At 40.1% G+C, this 19,985-nt stretch overlaps 1 protein-coding gene across 1 annotated transcript in view; it reads left to right on the forward strand.

The window, feature by feature from the left end:
* Positions 1-16,801, forward strand: part of ITGA2 (integrin, alpha 2 (CD49B, alpha 2 subunit of VLA-2 receptor)) — a gene marked incomplete at its 5' end in the record, with an annotated part of 48,237 nt that extends 31,436 nt beyond the window's left edge. The window contains 13 exons of the mRNA XM_010134490.1: positions 540-650; positions 1,093-1,175; positions 1,935-2,076; positions 3,731-3,823; positions 4,898-4,974; positions 5,067-5,150; positions 8,432-8,534; positions 9,324-9,434; positions 9,949-10,053; positions 10,413-10,526; positions 12,321-12,410; positions 15,858-15,974; positions 16,712-16,801. Coding sequence (XP_010132792.1) covers positions 540-650; positions 1,093-1,175; positions 1,935-2,076; positions 3,731-3,823; positions 4,898-4,974; positions 5,067-5,150; positions 8,432-8,534; positions 9,324-9,434; positions 9,949-10,053; positions 10,413-10,526; positions 12,321-12,410; positions 15,858-15,974; positions 16,712-16,801 — 1,320 coding nt within the window. The remainder of the gene's footprint in view (positions 1-539; positions 651-1,092; positions 1,176-1,934; positions 2,077-3,730; positions 3,824-4,897; positions 4,975-5,066; positions 5,151-8,431; positions 8,535-9,323; positions 9,435-9,948; positions 10,054-10,412; positions 10,527-12,320; positions 12,411-15,857; positions 15,975-16,711) is intronic.
* Between the last annotated feature and the right edge of the window lie 3,184 nt (positions 16,802-19,985).

Consider the following 19,985-nt stretch of genomic DNA (forward strand, 5'->3'; position numbering starts at 1 on the left):
AATAGATTTTAATTTCCTTTTGAGTAGATTCTTCTGTTAGATCTAAGACATACATGCAAGGACTAGAAGAGTATTCATCCAGTACTGAGAAACAGAAGAGTCATGAGGTATATTGTGTTTTAGAGTTGCTTTAAGCCCAGCTGCTCTCTGTGATGGGAAGGCTCAGTGGAATAGGAATTTGAGTTCTGCAGCCAGGTAAGAATGAATGTCCCCTGATGGTGGCCTTTGGGGACCAGCTCCTGTGGCTGCAGAGAATCTGCATGGTCCTTAGCCCTAGAAGTGACTGTGATGATCGGACTCCAGGAATCCTAGGAAAATGAGTTTTATTGTGGAAAAGGCACTAAGAGCTGTTTAGCAAGAGGAGCCAACACTAGGCAATCTCTCACAAAATTATTTCAGTCAAGAAATGAAACTTTGTCCTGTTACTTCTTGTTTAGAGCAAGTACGATTTTATTAGGCATTCTCAATTTACAGTGGAATTACCAATTTTACCCTATTTGCTGTGCTGACAGCTATCAGCTGAACCATGTGTTTTGCAGGAACCTTCTGATGCAGTGAATTCACTGAGTTTGCGCATTGACATTGGCCTTGCCAATCCTGGTTCCAGCCCTGTTCTTGACATATATTCTCCTGCGTCTGTAGCCTATAGTGTAAGTATGCAGGCTTACTGCACACGTCCATAATGTGTGTCCCTCACAAACACCCAAGAGGTACATGGAAGTGAAAACTGTAGCTAAGTCACTGGGATGAAAGCAGGCACCTGGTGGGGGGTTGTCCCCTGGGTACTTTAATACCTTTGTCTGTACTGCATGGCCTTGCACACATACACACATATGCACACGGAACCCTTTCAATTATGTCACGTTCGTTGTGGGTTAATGGTCACCTGCCTGCACTGTTCTTATGGATCAGTTGACATGTAGTGACATGTTACTCAGTGTCAACTTGTTTGTATGTCAGAGTTTTTAATGCCCTTCAGAGGGCATTATCTGCAACTAAGAATGTGCTTCACCTCAGTGAAAGGTATTTGCACTCTGTAGGTAATTTTAAAGTTGAGTCCTGTTATTCAGGAAATACTTATATTTTTCATAGATTCCTTTTATTAAAGACTGTGGTGAAGATGAACTTTGTATCTGTGACCTTGTTCTGAATGTTCATCGGAAGGCAGATGATGGGTAAGAGCTTAATCAGTGGAATTGTTGGGGAGTTTTCAGCAGTTGGTTTGTCTATAGGCTTTGGATGAATTTCTAGGTGAGAATGCCTTTCTAATTCAATAACTACATAGAAGTAGTAGGGATTTAAAAAGCAATAGCATTTCTGTCTAAATAATCAAGGAAAAAGAGGTATCATAGGGACACAGCTATAGAAGTAGGACTCTTATCAGCTTAGACAAACCCAAGTTTGGTACCTTAGGCACGAGGACACTGAGTGTTCAGAGTAATTGTGTCTGGCTGGCTGCTGTCAGGAAAGAGAGCAGAGAGCAGCAGCTGCTGCAGCAGCTATCTTGGTCCCTTCTGCAAAGAGCAGTGAGAATCCTGCAGCAGGCTGTGCCTCTGGGTAGCTGAGATGAGCTACTGGGGCAGCACATATTCCAAGTCCATACTCTGTGTTCCGAGTACTCACACAGGACAGCCTCTTCCCAGAGATGCCAACGGGGTCTGCTGGCCACTCTGCGCACCTTCCCAACAGCATAGAGCCCTTGAAGATTCAGCAAAGTGGCTTTGACCATACATAATCACTTTGAGAAGACACTGATTCTGTTCAGTTTTATGAAACACCATCACAGTTTCTTACAAAAGAGTTTAGAAAGCATAGGACAATAGGAAATATCTTGCTGTGCTTGTTACTTGTTGTTGGCTTCAGGCAACATGTTTTCATGACCCACAGATGTTCTAGTACCTCTGTTTACAACAATGGTCTTTATTTTCCAACAGCAAAGAGCAGTTTGTTGTCAGCAGCAAAAACAGAAGACTAACCTTCAATGTGAAATTGAGAAATAAAAAGGAAAATGCATATAACACCAGAATCCAAGCTGCATTTTCAGACAACTTGTTTTTTGCTTCATCGTCTTTACCAGTACGTGATGATACACGTCCTCATTGTTTCTGTCATTGCCACTGATTTGCAAGGTTCTCAGATGATCCCCAGAGGTCTCTCCCAATCCCTACCATTTCTTGATTCTGTAATTATCTTTTTTCTTCTTTCTGGTAGTACCTATCCAAGGAAAGAATGTGTGTGCAAACCTCTCTCCCAATTTATGTTCTTGAATACCAGAATTATTCCCTTCAGCATATCAGTTTATTTAGGTCAAGAAGAGACACTGCCAACTCAGCAGAAAAATTGGCAACCTGTCGAGTTTGACCTCACCTCAGTATTTCAGTCATCTTTTCCTCATTTTAGGCCTTGGCACCCACATCTTCTACTTGAGTCCCAACAACGTGCCTGAATGCAGTTGCTGTGCCACAGGGAATTTGTATTTGGTAAATCAAGCATGCACCATCGATGATGTAGCCTTAAAGCACAGCCTTTGGATCTAGAAGTAGTGTTACTGCCAAGGCCATATATTCCAGCTAGACAGTTAATCAGATTGAAATGATTACTATACCAGAAGCTCTTCTTCTAAAGAAATTTATCTTAGAAAAGGGAAAAGAAAGGAATTATACATAGTATTTTGGGGAATGCAGTAAATCTATAATCTCAACTGCTGCTCCCAAACAGTTCATGAAGGATTAAATGCACGTTTCAGTGCTTGGCTTATGTGGCCAGGCTGCTACTGGTTCTTGATCCTAGGGGTGAAATCCAGAGCAATCCCTATACTGACAGGAGAGGGGAGAGAGAGGAGCATTCATCTATTACCCAAGAGCCACATTCTCCTGAACAATGAACTGGCAGAAGCAGTCCACTCAGTGTTGAGGGTGCTCTCTACCTCCCCATCCTGTTATCCAGCAAAATTGGCTAATTCCACTCATGCCAAAAGACCACACTGGAGTCAGGAATTTCTTTTGCCTTAAAAGCCCATTTGCTTAGAAGTATTTCTGCCTGCAAGTGAAGCTTTCAACCAAAAATGTGCCTGCTTAAAAGCAGAAAGAAAAGCATAAGCTGAGAATGTAGGGGTCTTGTTTTGGCATTGGGTTTTGTGTTTGGTAGCAAAACTCATAAATGGTAAATGTTCCTAGGGATGCTTGTAGCAAAAGACTGTATGTTTTAATGAATTATTTTCCAAGTGATGATAACTAGCCATGGTCTACGAGCTTCTTTGATGTAGGATGATGACTAAATTATTCTGCAAAAGTATATATGCTCTTACGTACTTAGATTTTCTTACAACAAGTATGATAGTGTTCCCCCCTGTGCACTAAATCTGCAGTGACAGTACTTAACTAGCTCTTAGGTTGTGTAAATGTGTCTACAGAAGTTCAGTAAAAATGCTGTAAAAAACCACTGCAGAAGTAAATGCTGGAGATGACCTGTACTATCTACTTTGTATTCCTTACAAGCCCAGCACAAAATTCTAACAAGATTGTTACAGCTCATAAGGAATCACATGGGACAGGTCCTTGTCCCACCTTTCTCTTGCCACTTTCCTAGCCCTGCCTATGCCCCTCCCACCTGCTGCATCTGTAGGAATTACTGCCGTAACGCCTATCTGTACTACTTAGTGTCATACACACCCTCTCTGCTTTATCAAAACCTGCTATTAAGATGACTTTTCTGTCTGTTTCCTCTGCAGAGTGATGGAACTGAAGTCTCGTGTCAGACAGGAACAACACAAAGTACAGTCATTTGTCAAATAAGCTATCCTGTTTTCAGAACAGGTCAACAGGTACAGCTAGTGTCTTAAATAACCTTGAATGATATCCAAAAGCTTTTTTGTTGTTGTTTCCTCTAATTCTGCATTTAGTGCTTGAGGATTTCTTAGATCTGGCAACAGTTCACTTCGCTTTGGGTTTAAGTGGCATTAAAAGGGCCAAACATTTGTGACTTCTTGCTAGATGAAAGGAAAAAGGGTTCTCGAAGCACCATTTTTTTCTGCCCATGGCTTTCAAATGCTACTGTGGCTTTGTAACTCTTGGATGGTGAGGGCTGGGGCCAGAAGTGGAGAGTATCTTGTGTAGCCTCCTGGGAACCGAGCATAATTCCCATCAAACCCCTACTACTGCATGAACTTGGGGTAGCTCCCTCTCCTGCTCTGTGAATCTCATCTCTCAAGAAAGCAGTATTGCTTTGAGAGGACGTGAGTAGCCCGCAAAGCCCCTTGGATATATTGTATATCCTTTCTATCTTATATGCTGTACATCTCAGGGTATCCGTGGTTTTCTGAAACTTAATCTCTTGTTCCTCAACAGCAGAACAGAAACAGGCTTCCAGCCTCTAACACAATCAACTGGAGCAATACACTTGCTAGAAAGAACAAAAACAAGATGTTCTGCCATGGGGGGGAGCAAAATAAAGAAAAGTAATTGCCTATAAAAAGTTTAGTTTGTTCTGAATTTTGAATGGCACAGGTCAAAGTGGACCTTGTGAAACGAATGGAAGAAAACAATGAATACAAATCTTGTCTTAGTGTTAGCGTTTAAAAGCATGTAATTGAAACAATCCTGAACACCTTTTGTTGCAGCGGGTAGCTAGTTATACACAATTTAAAAATGCAAATAGCTCATGTTCTTTTAACAATGCCAATTTGTAGAGGAAAGCAGGAACAAAGCAATTCTGGAGTATTAGAAATTACTGAAATATTACACAGAAATCATGTTCTTAATATTACACAGAAATTGGTGGAGAATTCAGAGGGCAATTCCAGATTATTCCACATATGAATCATTACGTTGCTTTTGAGAAGTCCTTTGGATGTTGTACCGTCAGCTCATTTACTGTGTGTTCCTTGTCGCTTCCATAGGTATCCTTTGATATTAGTTTTGATTTTAACCTGAAAAACCTTCAGAATGTGGCAGTTCTAAGGTTTCGTGCATTGAGGTAAAGTATATAATTGTATGAAACCAAATTAATACCTTATTTTTATAAAATAATATTATTAACATCCGACTTAAACTTGTTTTGATGAACAGTGAAAGTAAGGAAGAGCAAGAATTGGACAACCAGGTCAGCTTATCAATTCGTTTGCGATATGATGCAGAAATTCACTTCACAAGGTATGCTATGAATAATGTAAATGGTCACTGTCATTTTGCCAAGGCATTTCATTTCAATACAGTAACAGTCTCAAAAGGCCACTGAAAAGATAGAGAAACTGTTTTCATTTTAGAAGACATAAAAAAAATTCCCACTTCAGCAACAGTAGCAGGATTTTATGTTCTTCCAATATTCTTACATGTAAAAAACATGAGGGAATGTGTAGTAAGGATCATGGATCCTTGTTTAACTCTGCACAATTGTTACAGATACTTATGTGAATGGAAGTGGAATAAAAACCAAACAGCGTTTGTGGTTTTGGTAATATCATTAGTATATATGGTATAGTAATGTTGGGCCTCTGGGGGTCAAATATAGTGACGCTGGATCAAACCTGGAGTTAAAGTGATCAAAACCGAACAAAAGAACAGCAAAAAGAAAAAAAAAGCCCTAGCTCAAACTTTTACCAATTAGGGCAAGGGCAAAGGAAAATAAAATATCAAACTCTCAGTAAAGGAGGGGAGGGAAGAGGAAGAAAAAAAGGTATTTATGGACACATCAGCTGAACCTGGACCAAAAATATAAATTGTTAACAGTTTGAGATAATGATTTGAACTAAAACCTGAGGTGGCACATGGCAGATTCCCTGTTGCTGCAGCTGATTTGGCATTGGGAGCAGCACACCCTGCTTTCCCACGGGTCTGCCTGGAGACTCTGGCACATGCCTACCCCTTCCCTCCCCTTGGAAGTCAGGTTGGGGCTCTTCGAAGAGGGATCCATCACCCTAAGAAGGGCAGGTTTTTTTTAAGGAGAGACAGCTGGGTAGGCAGGGGGAGAGAGACAGACTAAAATCCCTTTAAAAGATATCTTCAGATCGTGCCCTTGAAACCTCCTATCTTCAGCTTGGAAATCCCTGGTGATTTGGGATGCACTGAAACAGTAATTAGTCTGTTACTGTTCCAAACAAGAACAATTTCAGTAACAGTTTAACTTACATTAAAAGTGGAAAAAAAAAGAAAAAACACTAGTTAGAGATGAAGACAGGATATTTTACATTTCACCAAAGAAAAGATTTGTTAATCTTTCCCAATTACTGAATTTCTAGCATAAACTACACATAGTTACATTTGATGCACTTGGTCACCAGTTCTTGGTGAAAAAATGCTTTTGCATCCTGAAGCATTCCAGAATTGGTAAACACAAACACTGATTTAGTAATTACTCAAAGAATGACAGAACTTTGAAAAAGAGGAAGCTGCTTAAACATGTACAGCAACAATGAATTTGGGAAATGGATATTCAAAGATTACCTTAACTACAAGAACTGTTGGCTGTGTAGGATGATCTGAGCTGGAATACGGACCACAGTAGAGAAGATTAGTTTATTGACCTCTTTGCAGCAGCAGTGTCAGAATATTTGGAGGCCCTTGATTCACTGTGGCTAAGTGCGCCAGTTCTGGAGTCATGCAGAATTTTTCAGATTATTTTAATTTCAGAGAATCATTTGAGTCAGTGATGCAAGTTCTTTCAGCTCCCTGAGAACACTGCATGGGACTTCAGCAGAAGCGGTTTGTTGGTAAAGTTAGCAGGGGCACAGAGACTACAGGAGCGTCTGATGAGGGGGCTAGCACAGCAACCTGAGCAGCCTCCTAGAAGATAGAGATGGTGCAAACTTGAATCAGCAAATTTAATTAGCTGAGAAATATGAACAGAAATGTAATGCTTCAGAAAAGGATGGGCATAGAGCCTATAAAATGGGGGCTTGAATTCAGGTGCATCTCCTGAATATGTGAAAATGCAACGTCATATGCAAGTTAAGGCATGAAGGAATCCCTATGCCAGAAAAGAATTCTTGCAGATGAATGAATTTAAAAGAAATAAAGTTGTACCTTGACTTAATGTGTGTTTCCTTTAAGTGGTTACCTTTAAGCTACCTCATTTTTACACTCTTCCACTTAGGAAATACCTGTTTGGAGATAGTTCCTTCTTGAGACTGGTAATAATAGCCAAGGAGCAACCTCTTCAAATACAGGGTTGAGAAAAAACTATTTTCTTGCTGAAGTGAAGCCTTTCTAGGGAAAAATCTCCAAATCTCAGTTTGCAGAAAGAGGTGAGAATCAATCTTACTAGTAAATCCTCCAAGGACAAGGAAGCTGATACTTTGCATCCTGGAATGACTGGAGATTTGAGCAGTAAGGAAGCAGAAAATGCATCATGCAGGTTTTCCTAGGAGTCCTTGTGAGGAGGCCCATCAAGGAAAGGTCCCATGGGAGGATGTACAAAGGATCAAAAAGGATCCACAGTGCCGTATAAAGGAGCACAATATTTAGGAAGCACCTCTGTGAGACTGCCCACATGTTAATTTGAGATCATACACACAGATGTTACTCAGATTAAATGGGGGGAGCAGTACTGGTAAAGGGGATGGATTTGCACCTTGTGCCATAGGAAGAGCTGACGGGAGAATCGTGATTGCCCCTGCTCCTTGTTAACTCACTCCCCATCTTTTTGACTGCTCAGATTAGCCTCCTAACGAAAGCTAAGGATGGAAGACACAGTTCTGAGATGGTTAAGCAGAGAAGTTGGACACAGGATAGCACATGGATGGATGCACTAGACAAGAATGCTTTCATTGTCTTTGAACATGGTCCCAGCTGACTGAGACCCTTGTGCATCCACAAGGCATCGCACCACATTCTTCCATCTCACACCTGTTACTTCATGCTGTAATGGGCTGCAACCACGCTCAAGTTACTCCGGAAATTTTGAAACCCGTAAATACTAAAGAAAGTGGTCCAGAGGAGACCAAGGGTTATGCAGTATATACCACGCACACGAGCAGGGTGCTGTGTGTGTTTCCACACCCAGGCAGTGTGGAAACAAGCCTGCCTGTGCCATTAGGGCCCAGGATCTCCCTCAATGTCTGCTGGTAACTGATATTACAGATGTACAAAAGGGGAGCATTGGGGGCCCCTTTCTGAGGAAGGAGACCACTGCAAGACTGGAAGTCACATTTTGTGCCTGGGAGAGGAGCTTGCAGTATGGCATTGAAACACCATGGTTTTCAGGAGGCTGAGCAGACCTTGTCTCTTATGCAGCCTTCCTATCTTACCTTCATATGCTTGCTCTGGCTCTGGTCTTCAGTACACCATGGATTTTCGTAAGGAACTTTGTAAATATTCAAATGGCAGTACAAATGATTGATCTTTCCTCTGACCTGTTTTACAAAGGCACATCCAGTAACATATGTTTTCAAAGCAGCTGCCAAAATGAAATGTATTGTTTTATGGTTTTTAACTAGGCTTGCCAACATAAACTTCTATGAAGTGTTCTCTGGTCATAACATTCCTTCCACTGTGAATAATTTTGAAGATATTGGCCCCACATTCAACTTCTCAGTTAAGGTTAGTAAGTGATTCTGGTTCGAGAAGCTGCCTTTCCTCCTCCTGTAGCCTGGTCCCAAAACATAGATGAAAAAAGCTTTCCTGATCTCACTGTCTGATTTTGATGCTTTTGAATCAGTCGAGTAAGGGGAAAAAAAAACCCAAACTGCAAATAGCTGGAGATAACTGCTTACAGACTTGATGAGGTTAAGGATGAAACCTGCACAAGTAGAATGGGGGAGGGATTAGTCCTGCACTGTTTATGTATCTAGAAGATGGTTAATGATTAACTTTAGGCCAACTTAGACTGTTTTTTCACAGTGTCTTTGCCTTCTGCTGACTTGATAAGGGAAAACAAGTCTTTTTGGGCTTGAACTTTGAAACTGGACATTTGGCAAGGGTTAAAAGCTCAAACCAGATGCAAGAACTAGCCAGATCACAGCATTTACTTAAATACCTCAGAAGAACTTGGATCCACATATGCAACGTGGAAGAAACCTAAATTATGTCCCATTTACACTCATGTAACTGCCACTCCTAAGGGACTAAAGAACAGGCCTGTTTGCTGTGGCAGAGTATTTGTTTTTCAAAACATACTCAATGTAGTTAAAGTTCAGGGACCTGAAATTATACAGTACACTTTCTGCTTTACTGTTGGCATGATGTAATTACTACCCTAATAAGTGACTTAGTACCAAAAAATGTTGATGCAAAGGGAGTCCAGTTCTTCCATACTCATCCATGATTTCTGAATTATTTGCATATGTAAATATGGCTACCTGAATTAATTGTGAGTTACTTGCTTTGCAGATAACAACAGGAAGTATTCCAGTAAAGATGGCATCTGTAAAAATCTATCTTCCAGAACTGACCAGCAAAGATAACCCACTGATGTACATAACTGAAGTCACCACAGATCAGGTGAAGAACTGCTGTGTTTCGCGGTTTATCAGTACTACAAACTCCAGTTATTTCCCTCATAGTGTAGCCGGGATTCAGAGAATCTATGCCCTTTCTCCTTGTACCTTCTTCATAAAGGGAAGGGAGAGGTCCACAATGTCAGCAGTATGCTAGTCTGTTACTTGGCAGATGTGGAATATCTTTATAATCCAAAGCTGACTTGTCATATGACTCTGGAATTCTTCTGCTAGATCCTTCTCTGAGTTCCTAGGAAGAGTAGGTATAGTAAAAGCAGAATTTTTACATCAGGAAAACCCCTTCAGGTCAATGTAGGGGGGAAAAAATTACCCTAAGAGCTGCGTAATTCTGACCAAAACCACATAAAATCTCTTAGTTTCATGAAGTATCCAGTGTTATATAATCCACAGTCAACCCTTTCATAGCCACCATCTCATCCCAGAAATATATATTATGATGATAACTGTAAACTCCTGAGTACGATGTCATCCAATTTCATTCTTGCCATCTTTCTTAGGCCAGAGGTGTTACTTGTCAAGCTCAGATAAATCCATTGCAGATAGGAAAAAGACCTTATTCTGCATCTTTCACAAAAGAGAATTTCCGAACTTCCAAAGAACTGGTGAGTAAGACCTGCAGTACCACAGACCAGGGGTGAAGAGCTGATCTTAGAAGCCCACTGGTGCACCTGTGGTGACAGCTGTGGTGGGGATGGCATTCCTCATTTACAGTGTCAGGAGTGCAGCCTATGGATATTCTCACATATACTGCATCTGCCTTAGATAGAAGAAAAGGTTCAAGTTCTTCACAACCTGCAAGCACTTAGTTTGTATGCACAGAATGGCAAAGGCAGGAGCAAAAAAATCTGGATGTTAAAAGAACACGTAAAATGTATTTTTAAATGTATTTTTTAAATGTATAAAAATGTTAAAATGTATTTTTAATGTATGCTGTTGCCTGTACTTTCTGGTGCCCCTGAAGAACTGTAAGAATGTGAAGTGCAGTACCATCACATGCAAACTGGAAGACATTATGCTGAGGGGAGAGTACTTTGTGAACGTGTCCACCCGAATCTGGAATGGAACCTTTGCTGCCGTGAGTATCAGCTGCATTTTCATGAAGGATCCAGTACTCAAATGCTTCCTAACTCCTGGTATTTTTCAAAGTTCAGTAAAGAGACTTTCTAATCTAGAAAGTCCCTCCTTTACTTTACATTGTTGTCTGTTTTTTCAGATTGAAAACTTGAATCTAAAAGTAAAGTAAGTAGTGAGTCTCCATAAGGAAGCTGATATCCTTCAGTCCAGCACAAAATCTTAAGAAAATGCTGTGATAATGCAATCTTCACAGCTAAAAAAACAGCATCTGTTAAATTCATTCAAGGGGAACTACAGCTTCCACAAAACTCAACATAGGACAGTATAGCCTGGAAAATAATATTGCTTTTAGCTTTTGAACATCACAGCCTACATAGTGATCATTTTAAGTCACATCAAAATATCAGAAACCTGTTACTGCTGCCAGTTATTAGAGAAGGTGTGGAAATTTTTAGAATTTTTTTGTTTTTATTAGAGTTGGTGTTGAAGAAACAGTCCTTACTTAAACACCTACAGTATGCTTAAAAATATCCATAGATTATATCTTGACTTTCCCATTTTAAATCACCGTGTATCCTCCAGGATATAACTCACCATCAACTACCAGACTTTTGAAATGAGACTATGTTTGCTTCTTAGCTAGGCAACCAACTAAACTGTCTTGGAGTCCTGGGTTTGCCTAGAGCATCAGGAACACGACGCAGTCTCCTTAGTTTGTCTGGCAAGTCCTATGGCAGGTATTGACATTTAACAGTGAGGCTGTTGTCAGCTTTAGCATTCAGCTCTTAAAAGGTCGTTGATAATGTAATATATTTATGCCTGAAGTGTGTGAAGAAATGCATCTGTCTGCCTTTAAAGTTTGTATTTTTCAAATCAGCTGGATTAAGGCCACTTTTAGTGCTGTCAGTTACATTCTCCACGTAGAGTGGAGACATGAACAAAGAGTTGGTACCCTCACAAGAAAGTGAGTGGACATAATACGTGTATCACTGGGTGATGGGAGGAAAAGATCATGCGTCACAGTTTTGCTAAGCAAAGCAAAGAAAGATGTGTTTAGGTGATGGTCCCATAGGAAACGGAGTTCTCTATGCCCACACGTGCTTTTCCCACCACACGGGAAGAAAAGCAGCGTTGAGCTGGCAGTGTCTGCAGAGCCATGCTCCTCTCTCGACACAAGCACGGAGGGAAGTGGGATTTGTCACAAGCTCCCTTTTCAAATGGGAACTGGTTTTAAGATTTTTGTCATTGTTCTTGTTTAAGCTGAGGGAATGATGTGAAGAATTTGAGCAGTGGAGAGGCGCAGATAGTGATAGGAAAAAATAAATGGGGAAAAACAGTCGTACTGGATAGAGGTGAGGGGGGAACAAAGGGAAAGAACATTCAGTTTCCATTTCTTTGAAAGGCCAGAGATACATCCCCATCCATCTTTTGTCACTGAGCTATTTCTCCCTTTCTATTTCTAGCAGCAATGACAGCTTTGAAATAACTGTAAAAATGGATATATAATAAACTCCTGTTTTACTTGAACTATATATTAAAGAAAGATCTCCAGTTTTGTTGCTATTAAGTAAGAAAAGCAAAATTAAGTCTGACTTACTGAAACACTTTTACTTTCATAGACATGTTAGCTTGGGAAAAATAAAAAGAAGGTTTTAATTTTCTTAATAATGCGAAGTTTTTTTTCTGGGTCTGAAGTCTTCATTTCAAAGCAAGAGAATTATTTTAGAAGTCTACGTTCTAATCAGATTGGCCTGTAATAGAGCTTTACAGGCGTTTTTTTTCTCTTCTCTTTCAGTTAACTTTCCAGACATTACAACTCTCTGCAGAGGCAAAAATCGATACACATAACTCCGAGTTATTTGTAATTGGAGAGAATACACTAACTGTAAGTGATAGATCAATACATTTTTTTCAACTTCTTTTTTACTGTATTAAAGTGGTAACATTTAATTTTCAGTGTCTTTTAGGAGTACATAGCAAATTACAAACTCTGATGACATTTGGTTATGTTGAACTAAGGTATCCCTTTGACTACATACAACCTCCCTTAAGTTACTAAATTTTTTTATTTCAGCCAACTGCTATATAAACGGGACTTAGTTAAAATCTGTAGATCTCAAATAGACTGCAGAACTATCAGCAAAACTCTGTCAGAAACTTCTGAAATTAGTTTTGCTTCCTCTTCATGAAAAGATTAAAATTTGGACTTCTTTCTGCAACTGAATTAATTATTGTAGATAAATGAGCTCTGGGAAACATTTTTGGAAATGTAATTTGTAGTCTTACTTCTGTAAGTGTATTTGGTTTGATGTTTGTAGATAGATGTTTGGCACAGGTTTCTTGCAAATGTGCTTAATCTCATCTGCAAAAGAATGTGGAGTATTTTTGCATTTGGAATGGCTGTCATATGGACAATATGGATACAGCTAATCTCAAGGAATGTCTCCAAACCACTGTTTTATTAGTGTAGAATCTTTCTCCCAGGTTTTCCACAAATATAAACAGACAAACATATATATACGTGAAGAAGAATCAAAGAATACTTTAGTGCTGTGGTGCCGTTGTGTAATAAAAAGCTAGCTTGTTCTCTTGGCCTGTCTAGAGAGGTACACTCTTCCCTTTGCCATACTAGGCTTAGATTTATTTTTACAGAATTTACCAGCCAGATTTATCCATAAAAATAACCCAAGGCCATTGAAGACCAAAACGCAGTTTAGTGAGAGAGTGAAGTATCTGTGGCAAGTGTAGCATAGCCCATTCACAGGCAATGGAGAATTCAGTTAAATATGTACAAAAGCAGTTACTGATTGATATAGCTCATGGAAATTGGATTGATCTATCTTATGGAAACAAGACTATAATTCAGTACTAACTTTTCTCACTGTTTTCTCATGGATCACACCATTTCTTGTGAAGAACCTCTGAATAGACTCACTTGTATTCAGGTAAAGCTCAGTGCCTGAAGAAGCAAAAAGAATACCCGTGTAGTTCTGGAGATAATGCCATGTTTTTGCAGAAAAATTACATGCCTGTATTTGAAGTGTGGCGAATGCCTCAGCTTTGTGGCATATTATTTCTGCTAAGAGATGAAACTCGTTAATATACAATACAAATACTCCAATTAATTGCACAGGCTTTTTAGGTAGCTCATAAACCATGCATGACTAGGTATTTTTCCACAGTTGGAGCATGATGCTGCCAAATTTGCATGACTAGCAGTTCTGCTGGTGATTTCAGGAGAGCCAGAATTCAATTTTTCAAATGACTGTTGATTAAGTTGACAAACGTTATTTCTCACCCAGCCATTGAAACTTCAGCAGCTGGGGCTTCTACAGCTCTGAGGCAGTGGCTGAAGAGACCATGAAAGTTATCCACAGGGCTCCTAGGAAACACAGTGGCTTTTGGTGAGGTTTACAGCCTGATCCTTACTCAACAGCCTCATGCCCTGTAAGAAGTCTTGGAAAGTGTACCAGCTGATGGAGGTTCATTCTCCCTAAGAGCAGACAGTTTGCTTTGTCACTTCAGTGATGGAGTCAGTACCCAGCACTGCATATACTTCTTGGCAGGCCAGCAGTGATAGCCAGACTTAGCCCATCACACTTCCTTAGGAATGGGACAGTGCAGAAGGCAGTCTATTTCCCTATATACCCTGTTATTTTAGATGAGGGTGGTATGATTCATCCAACTTAGTATCTACATTAGTCATCCACATCAGAGTTAGCTCTTCTATAAACCCTTATCCATAGAAAGAATAGGTATTTGTAAAATTCAGTTCATCTCATCTTAAAGATGATCCTGAAACTAAGTGGGGTGAATTAGGCCCTAAAAAAGGCTATCCTTATCCATTGGAAGCCAAGGAACTATATTTTAGATACAACACCAAGAAAGGTGAATCACAGTCATGGTGTCTCACAGACCACAGTTTGACTTCAAGGAAGGTATTTGTTCTTAGGCCTTGATTTAACTGTCCAACAGGGCCACTTCACTGTTAATCTAATGGAGAAGGTATTACTAGGCAAACTGCACATACATAGGAGATTGGCTCTTTAGTCTGGATGAGCTGGGTTGCTGTGAGGCAACATCAATTAATATTGCCTTGTGATGCTATGTGGGGAAGTTGCCTAGGTATTTTTGCGTAAAAGCATTCAAATTTTTTCCAAGTTAGAAAGGACTGCCAGCTGGAGGACAGAACATTAACCTGCTACAATCATCATATGGCCATTCAGTTAGAAAATACATAAAGCCATCCTGCCTCAGTGAAAGGAATATGCATAGCCACACCTAGCACACCAATAAAGCCTTCCAGCAGAAACTACTTAAATCACTGAGATGTCAGTTCAGTGCAAGTTTCCCAGAAATTTTAAGATTAAATTACACCAGACAAATGCACTGAGCAAGCAACCCTGAAAAAGTAAACCAACTTGACTTCTTTTATCATGTTTCAGGAAGGAAAAAGCCTTCCAAGATTAAATCCAAAGATTTGACAGTTCATAAATATTACAGGAATGTCTCCCTGAGCAACTATGTTATATGTAACTATATACTTGGTCATACCCAAACCCATCTAGATAGGGTATCACCTGCAAACTAACTTCCAGACACTGTATGCCGTGCTTGGAGCTCTCTGGTATTGCCTGTAGTTCAGGAAGCATACGTGTGCTACAAACACTCCTCTTTGACCCATACATCTTAACAGCAAATTCACACAGTTGACTCAGGAGAGCAGATTAACATGAGAAGATCTGACAAGTTCTTAGTGGTTTCTCAGTAGGTAGGAACAGCAGGCAACAGAGACATATGTACCTGCCCCGCAGTAGGGGAGAAATGTGCACGATGGTGTCTGGCCTCCATGAGTAGTATTGCCTCCTAGAGCCATAGGTTAACAGGCTCTGACAACACTCAGCTGGTAGTAGTTCTCCAGCTGATGCAGCAGAAATCTGTTTTGAGCAGATGGGGCTCTACACCAGGCCTGCATTTAGGCATGTCTGGATGCCTAGTGATGGTGTGTCCATGCAGTATGGGAACAACTCTTTAAAGAACTCTTGTTACTAGAGAGGCAGAAAGCTGGCAGGAAGGGATTGCTTCTCTGCCTGTTGTGTACGGCCAAGTGTAATGAGGGCTTCTAATCCTTAACTCCACTGCCCTGTTCCACAGTGGTGCACCTGGGTAATTGCAGACACCAGTGAAAGCACTGTAATTGTGTGGTGTGTTCCAGTCGCTGATGCTGGAATGAGTGCACTCCTGCTATTCTTGATTAGTCAAGTACTTGGTTTATAAATCCTACTTAATATGCAGTTAACATTAACCCCTAAGGCACAATCTCTGCTTTCAGATCCCAGTTACAATAATGAAGCCAGATGAGAAAGCCGAGATACCAGTTGGTGTTGTGATTGGCAGTATATTGGCTGGACTCCTCTTGCTGTTAGCATTGGTTGCCGTTTTATGGAAAGTAAGTAGTTGTTTATATTCTTCAAAAGAAAAGCAGAAAGAATAAAGACATTTGGGTTATTTTCTTTGGAATCTCTCTTCTCTGGTGCTGACTGAAACTGCACATGCAGTTCAGTGGTAATAACAATACTGCACTGGCATTTTACCCTTGACTGGAGCACTTAGAAGGGTCTTAAAATTCAAAATTCTGAAATGGGTCCCTATAGAAACTGGCAACGTGAAGACGTTCAGTGGGTTCCCAGTGGTTCAAAATACTGCCTCCCTCCTTCCGTAACTCCCCAGCTGGCCTCTGAACTCCTATGATACTCCTCATGAGCAAGGCTGGGGTTTAGAAGCAAGGAGGGAGAGGATATACACTGAAAGAGAACAGCGGAGGGTGAGGGCAAAATGTCATTTACAAAGGATGCCTAGATTAAGGGGAGATAAAGTTTTTCACCATGCCAGAGCATTGGTGCTTGAATGGCTCCTTGCACACTAAAGCAGCATGGAGAAGATGCCTACAGCTTGGCAGGGAGTCAACTGGCTATTCAGCACTGCTGTTTTAGACTTCTGTTACACCAGGCAGGAGTTTAAGGCCCAGCTCCTTTCATTCAGAGTTAGTAACTGTCTACAAATCAAACGCTGTCCGTGTGTGCATGCACAAGTGTGCATTTCTACCACTACACAGTTAAGCTTAGGTGAGAAATGTGATTGTCGATGACTCACCGTGATGTGGTGTTATTTTAATACTTCTTGCAGCTTGGCTTCTTCAAGAGACAGTATGAGAAAATGGCACAGGATATAGAAGATGTCGATGAAATTACAGAACTCACAAAAGACAAAGACTGAAGATGATGAGTTACGTGGATAAGAGAGATCTGAGCCACCAACAGTAGTTGTGATCCAGTAGGTTCTTAAGCTGGAGTGCCTTAAACCTTAGTAACATTTAAACATTTTTAATGGAAGTGTTTTGTTATAGATGAAAATATTTTACAGATTCTACTCTATTATAAAGAGTAACTGCAGGACAGTTTGTTTTTTTCAAAAATGATTTATAGTGCCTTTTCTTATAAATTTTTGCCTTTCAAACAAATTTAGCCCTTAGAACTGGCAGGTCCGGAGTTTACAGTAACATATTGTGACAGCAACCCTTCTCCTGATTCACTGCAGTGAAACAAAGCAATTTATTTCAGATTATTGTGGAACAGCATCAGTTCATAATTCAGTTGACAAGTACCATATGTGTGAAGGACATTTTCTATTAAGTTGATAATGAATGTGTGGTGAATACTGCTTCCAGACTGGGCGAAGAAAACTCAGTTTTTTCATTGACTAGCTCCATCCTTATTGTTCTAGAGAAATAATTTGCACCAGCAAACATTTGTCTTAATTAATCTATAAAGTGGGAATGGCGTATGAAGATTTCTGTCTGGGTGCTACAGGACAACTGGATGGGCAAACTGTTCCAAAAATTCATCGTATTCCTTGCACTAAGGTCACAACTAAATTACTGAACTACATACATTGTTTTGGGGAGATACTACCAAATGGTATGTGTAACTACCTTCTGCTACTTTCAGTCCAAGAAGAAAATATGAATTTCATAATCACTTACAGCATGTTCTCGGCAATGTTACAATTGGCTTTTAGATTTCATCTTGAGAAGCTACTGTTACGCTGAGCTTTATGCTCACAGTCCCTCTGACATCAGTTTGGCTTTTGATGTAAATAGCGAAGACACTCGATCTTGCTTTTAATACAATACTGAAAGATTTTGCAAGGCTGAGAGCATGAAGTGAACTAAAGGGGATAAAGACTGATGAAGTATGCATGGTAGAACAGAGGATAGTGAAGATCTAAGCTCTATACATTGTTTACTGCACTTGTTTCTTTAGCATCTCAGTGCCCTCCTGGAGACCAAAGTTCAGGATGACCTCCTTACCTGTCGTGTTTTATTTGGTCCCACATGTTCATGTCTTGAAGTTAATTTATGTTTGATACAGTAAAGTACTGTATTGGAAGGAGCTCTGAGGACAAGTCTTGGGTTACTTCGTGTTGGTTTCACACCTCAAGTTTATCACATGCTGTTATGCTGCCTGGTTTTAATGAAAGCTCAGTCTTAAAAAGGCCCATGCTGTAAGACTGGTAACACTCAGGGGAATTAGCCTCTTTGAGTGCCTTTCACTCTCATTGCTGGCAGTTAGGCTTAGAAGTGATTGTGACACAAGATGTATGTTGTCCTTACGTACACCACCACAGGATGGGATGGTTTCCAGCTCAAGGTGATTTACTTGAGAAGTAAAACATTTAAACGTGCCTGATTCAGAACCTGAAGTAATGTTTTACTTCCCCCAAAGCTAGGTTTTAATTATGCTTAGGCACCTTTCAGATTATCTTCTAAGCATGTCTGAAAGGTTTACTCAAGACTTTTTTCAATCAGGTATCAGTCAGGAGCCAAACAAATGGCAAATAACAGCTTCATTTGCAGTGACAGCTGGATTGTGCTCAGTGTAATTTTATATGTGTTTTGGATTTATTTTGTATCTATGAAATGTTCTGGTTTGGGGTGGCTTTTTTTTAACATTCTGAAGAACAATCCAGATTCTGAGCTCAACTGTCAAACAAGAAGATTGTTGCCATCAGCTGAGTATGTGACCAAAACAATTATTGAAACAGTGAAAAAAACCCAAAAACAACAGCAAAAGAATAAGCTCCTGACTTATAATCATAAACACTAAGAGCAAATGCTCTGAAAGTAAAGATAAAAATTTTCTGCCTCTATTCTTGTACAGACTTGTGAGGAAGAAAACAAAACCTTACACCCGTATGTGTGGGAAGCTCCTACGTAACCAGGGTCATGCACTCCAGGACAGAGGGGGAATTTCACAACACAGCAGATGGCAGCATCTTTAATTCCTGGTGCTGCTTGCAAGGGAAATTTAGGTGTTCAGCCATATTTCCTTCTTCCACCTTCAGTGGGCGGTACAGGTCTATATTTGACATCCAGCTTCTTTGGGGATAACAGTTTATCAATCAGGTAGCAATGATTCAATTCACTAGCCTTCACGGAATTTTCCCCCCAGCCTGGACTTTTTTCCAAAATAAAGGGAAGGCATAGCAAAGGATAAGGTCTTTGTATCCTAACCACTTCAAGTTACTAGTTTTTCTTTTACAATTAACACTTAAATGGCTAATTCAGTTTTTGTAATGGGTGGGTCTATTGCACTTTTAAGTTGGCACAGCCTCAGACAACGCTGGAAATATTATGTATATTTTGTATTATACACAAAGGGTTGGTTTGGGTTTTTTAGTTTTACTTTTTTAAACAGTATGTTATAGATGAAATAATATTCTGAAATGTTGAGCTTCAGCATGTGCTTCTGTTTGTGCTTGCAACAAGAAAAGTCAGGAATACCTTAAAAAAACTCAAGCTGTATCTGATTCTGGTCTTGAAATCTCGCTGCTGATTTCTTGAAGTACTAGAATAAAGTCCATCTATGTATAGATTTGGTAAGTAGAACAGAGTTTATAATCAAACTGACTGTTGAAAGCTAGCCTGTAAGCTCTGTGGGAGCAGCAACTGTATCACTGTAGTGCCTACCTGACGGTCTAACAGCATTACTGCAATAAAACCAAGAATACTGCTGAACATAGACTCACTTATTTTTAAACAGCTCCCGGAAGAGAAGAAGTGCTACTAAAATGGGGCCAAATGTATCTTTATTCCAGTAGCACAGATGAAAACCCTAAGGGGGTGACTTTGCTAGTCTAGAAGTCTTGTAGGTTATAGCTATGAGTATGACTCTACTGGTAAGCTATACTGTAGTGTTAAGTCAGTTCACATTAGCACAGAATATCTGTATTTGAAAAGCTCTGGTTGAATAGATGCTATTAAAACCTTACCACATCCAGGCCTTCCTGTAAACACGAGGCAGTACACAGTATACTTTATACTGAGACCAGCAGTAGCATATCCTGATACCAGCTCTAGCTACTCCCTATCATATGCTGGAAAAAACAAATACAACATTTC

Source organism: Buceros rhinoceros, unplaced genomic scaffold (assembly GCF_000710305.1).
Source record: "Buceros rhinoceros silvestris isolate BGI_N320 unplaced genomic scaffold, ASM71030v1 scaffold4264, whole genome shotgun sequence".
Lineage (NCBI taxonomy): Eukaryota > Metazoa > Chordata > Aves > Bucerotiformes > Bucerotidae > Buceros > Buceros rhinoceros.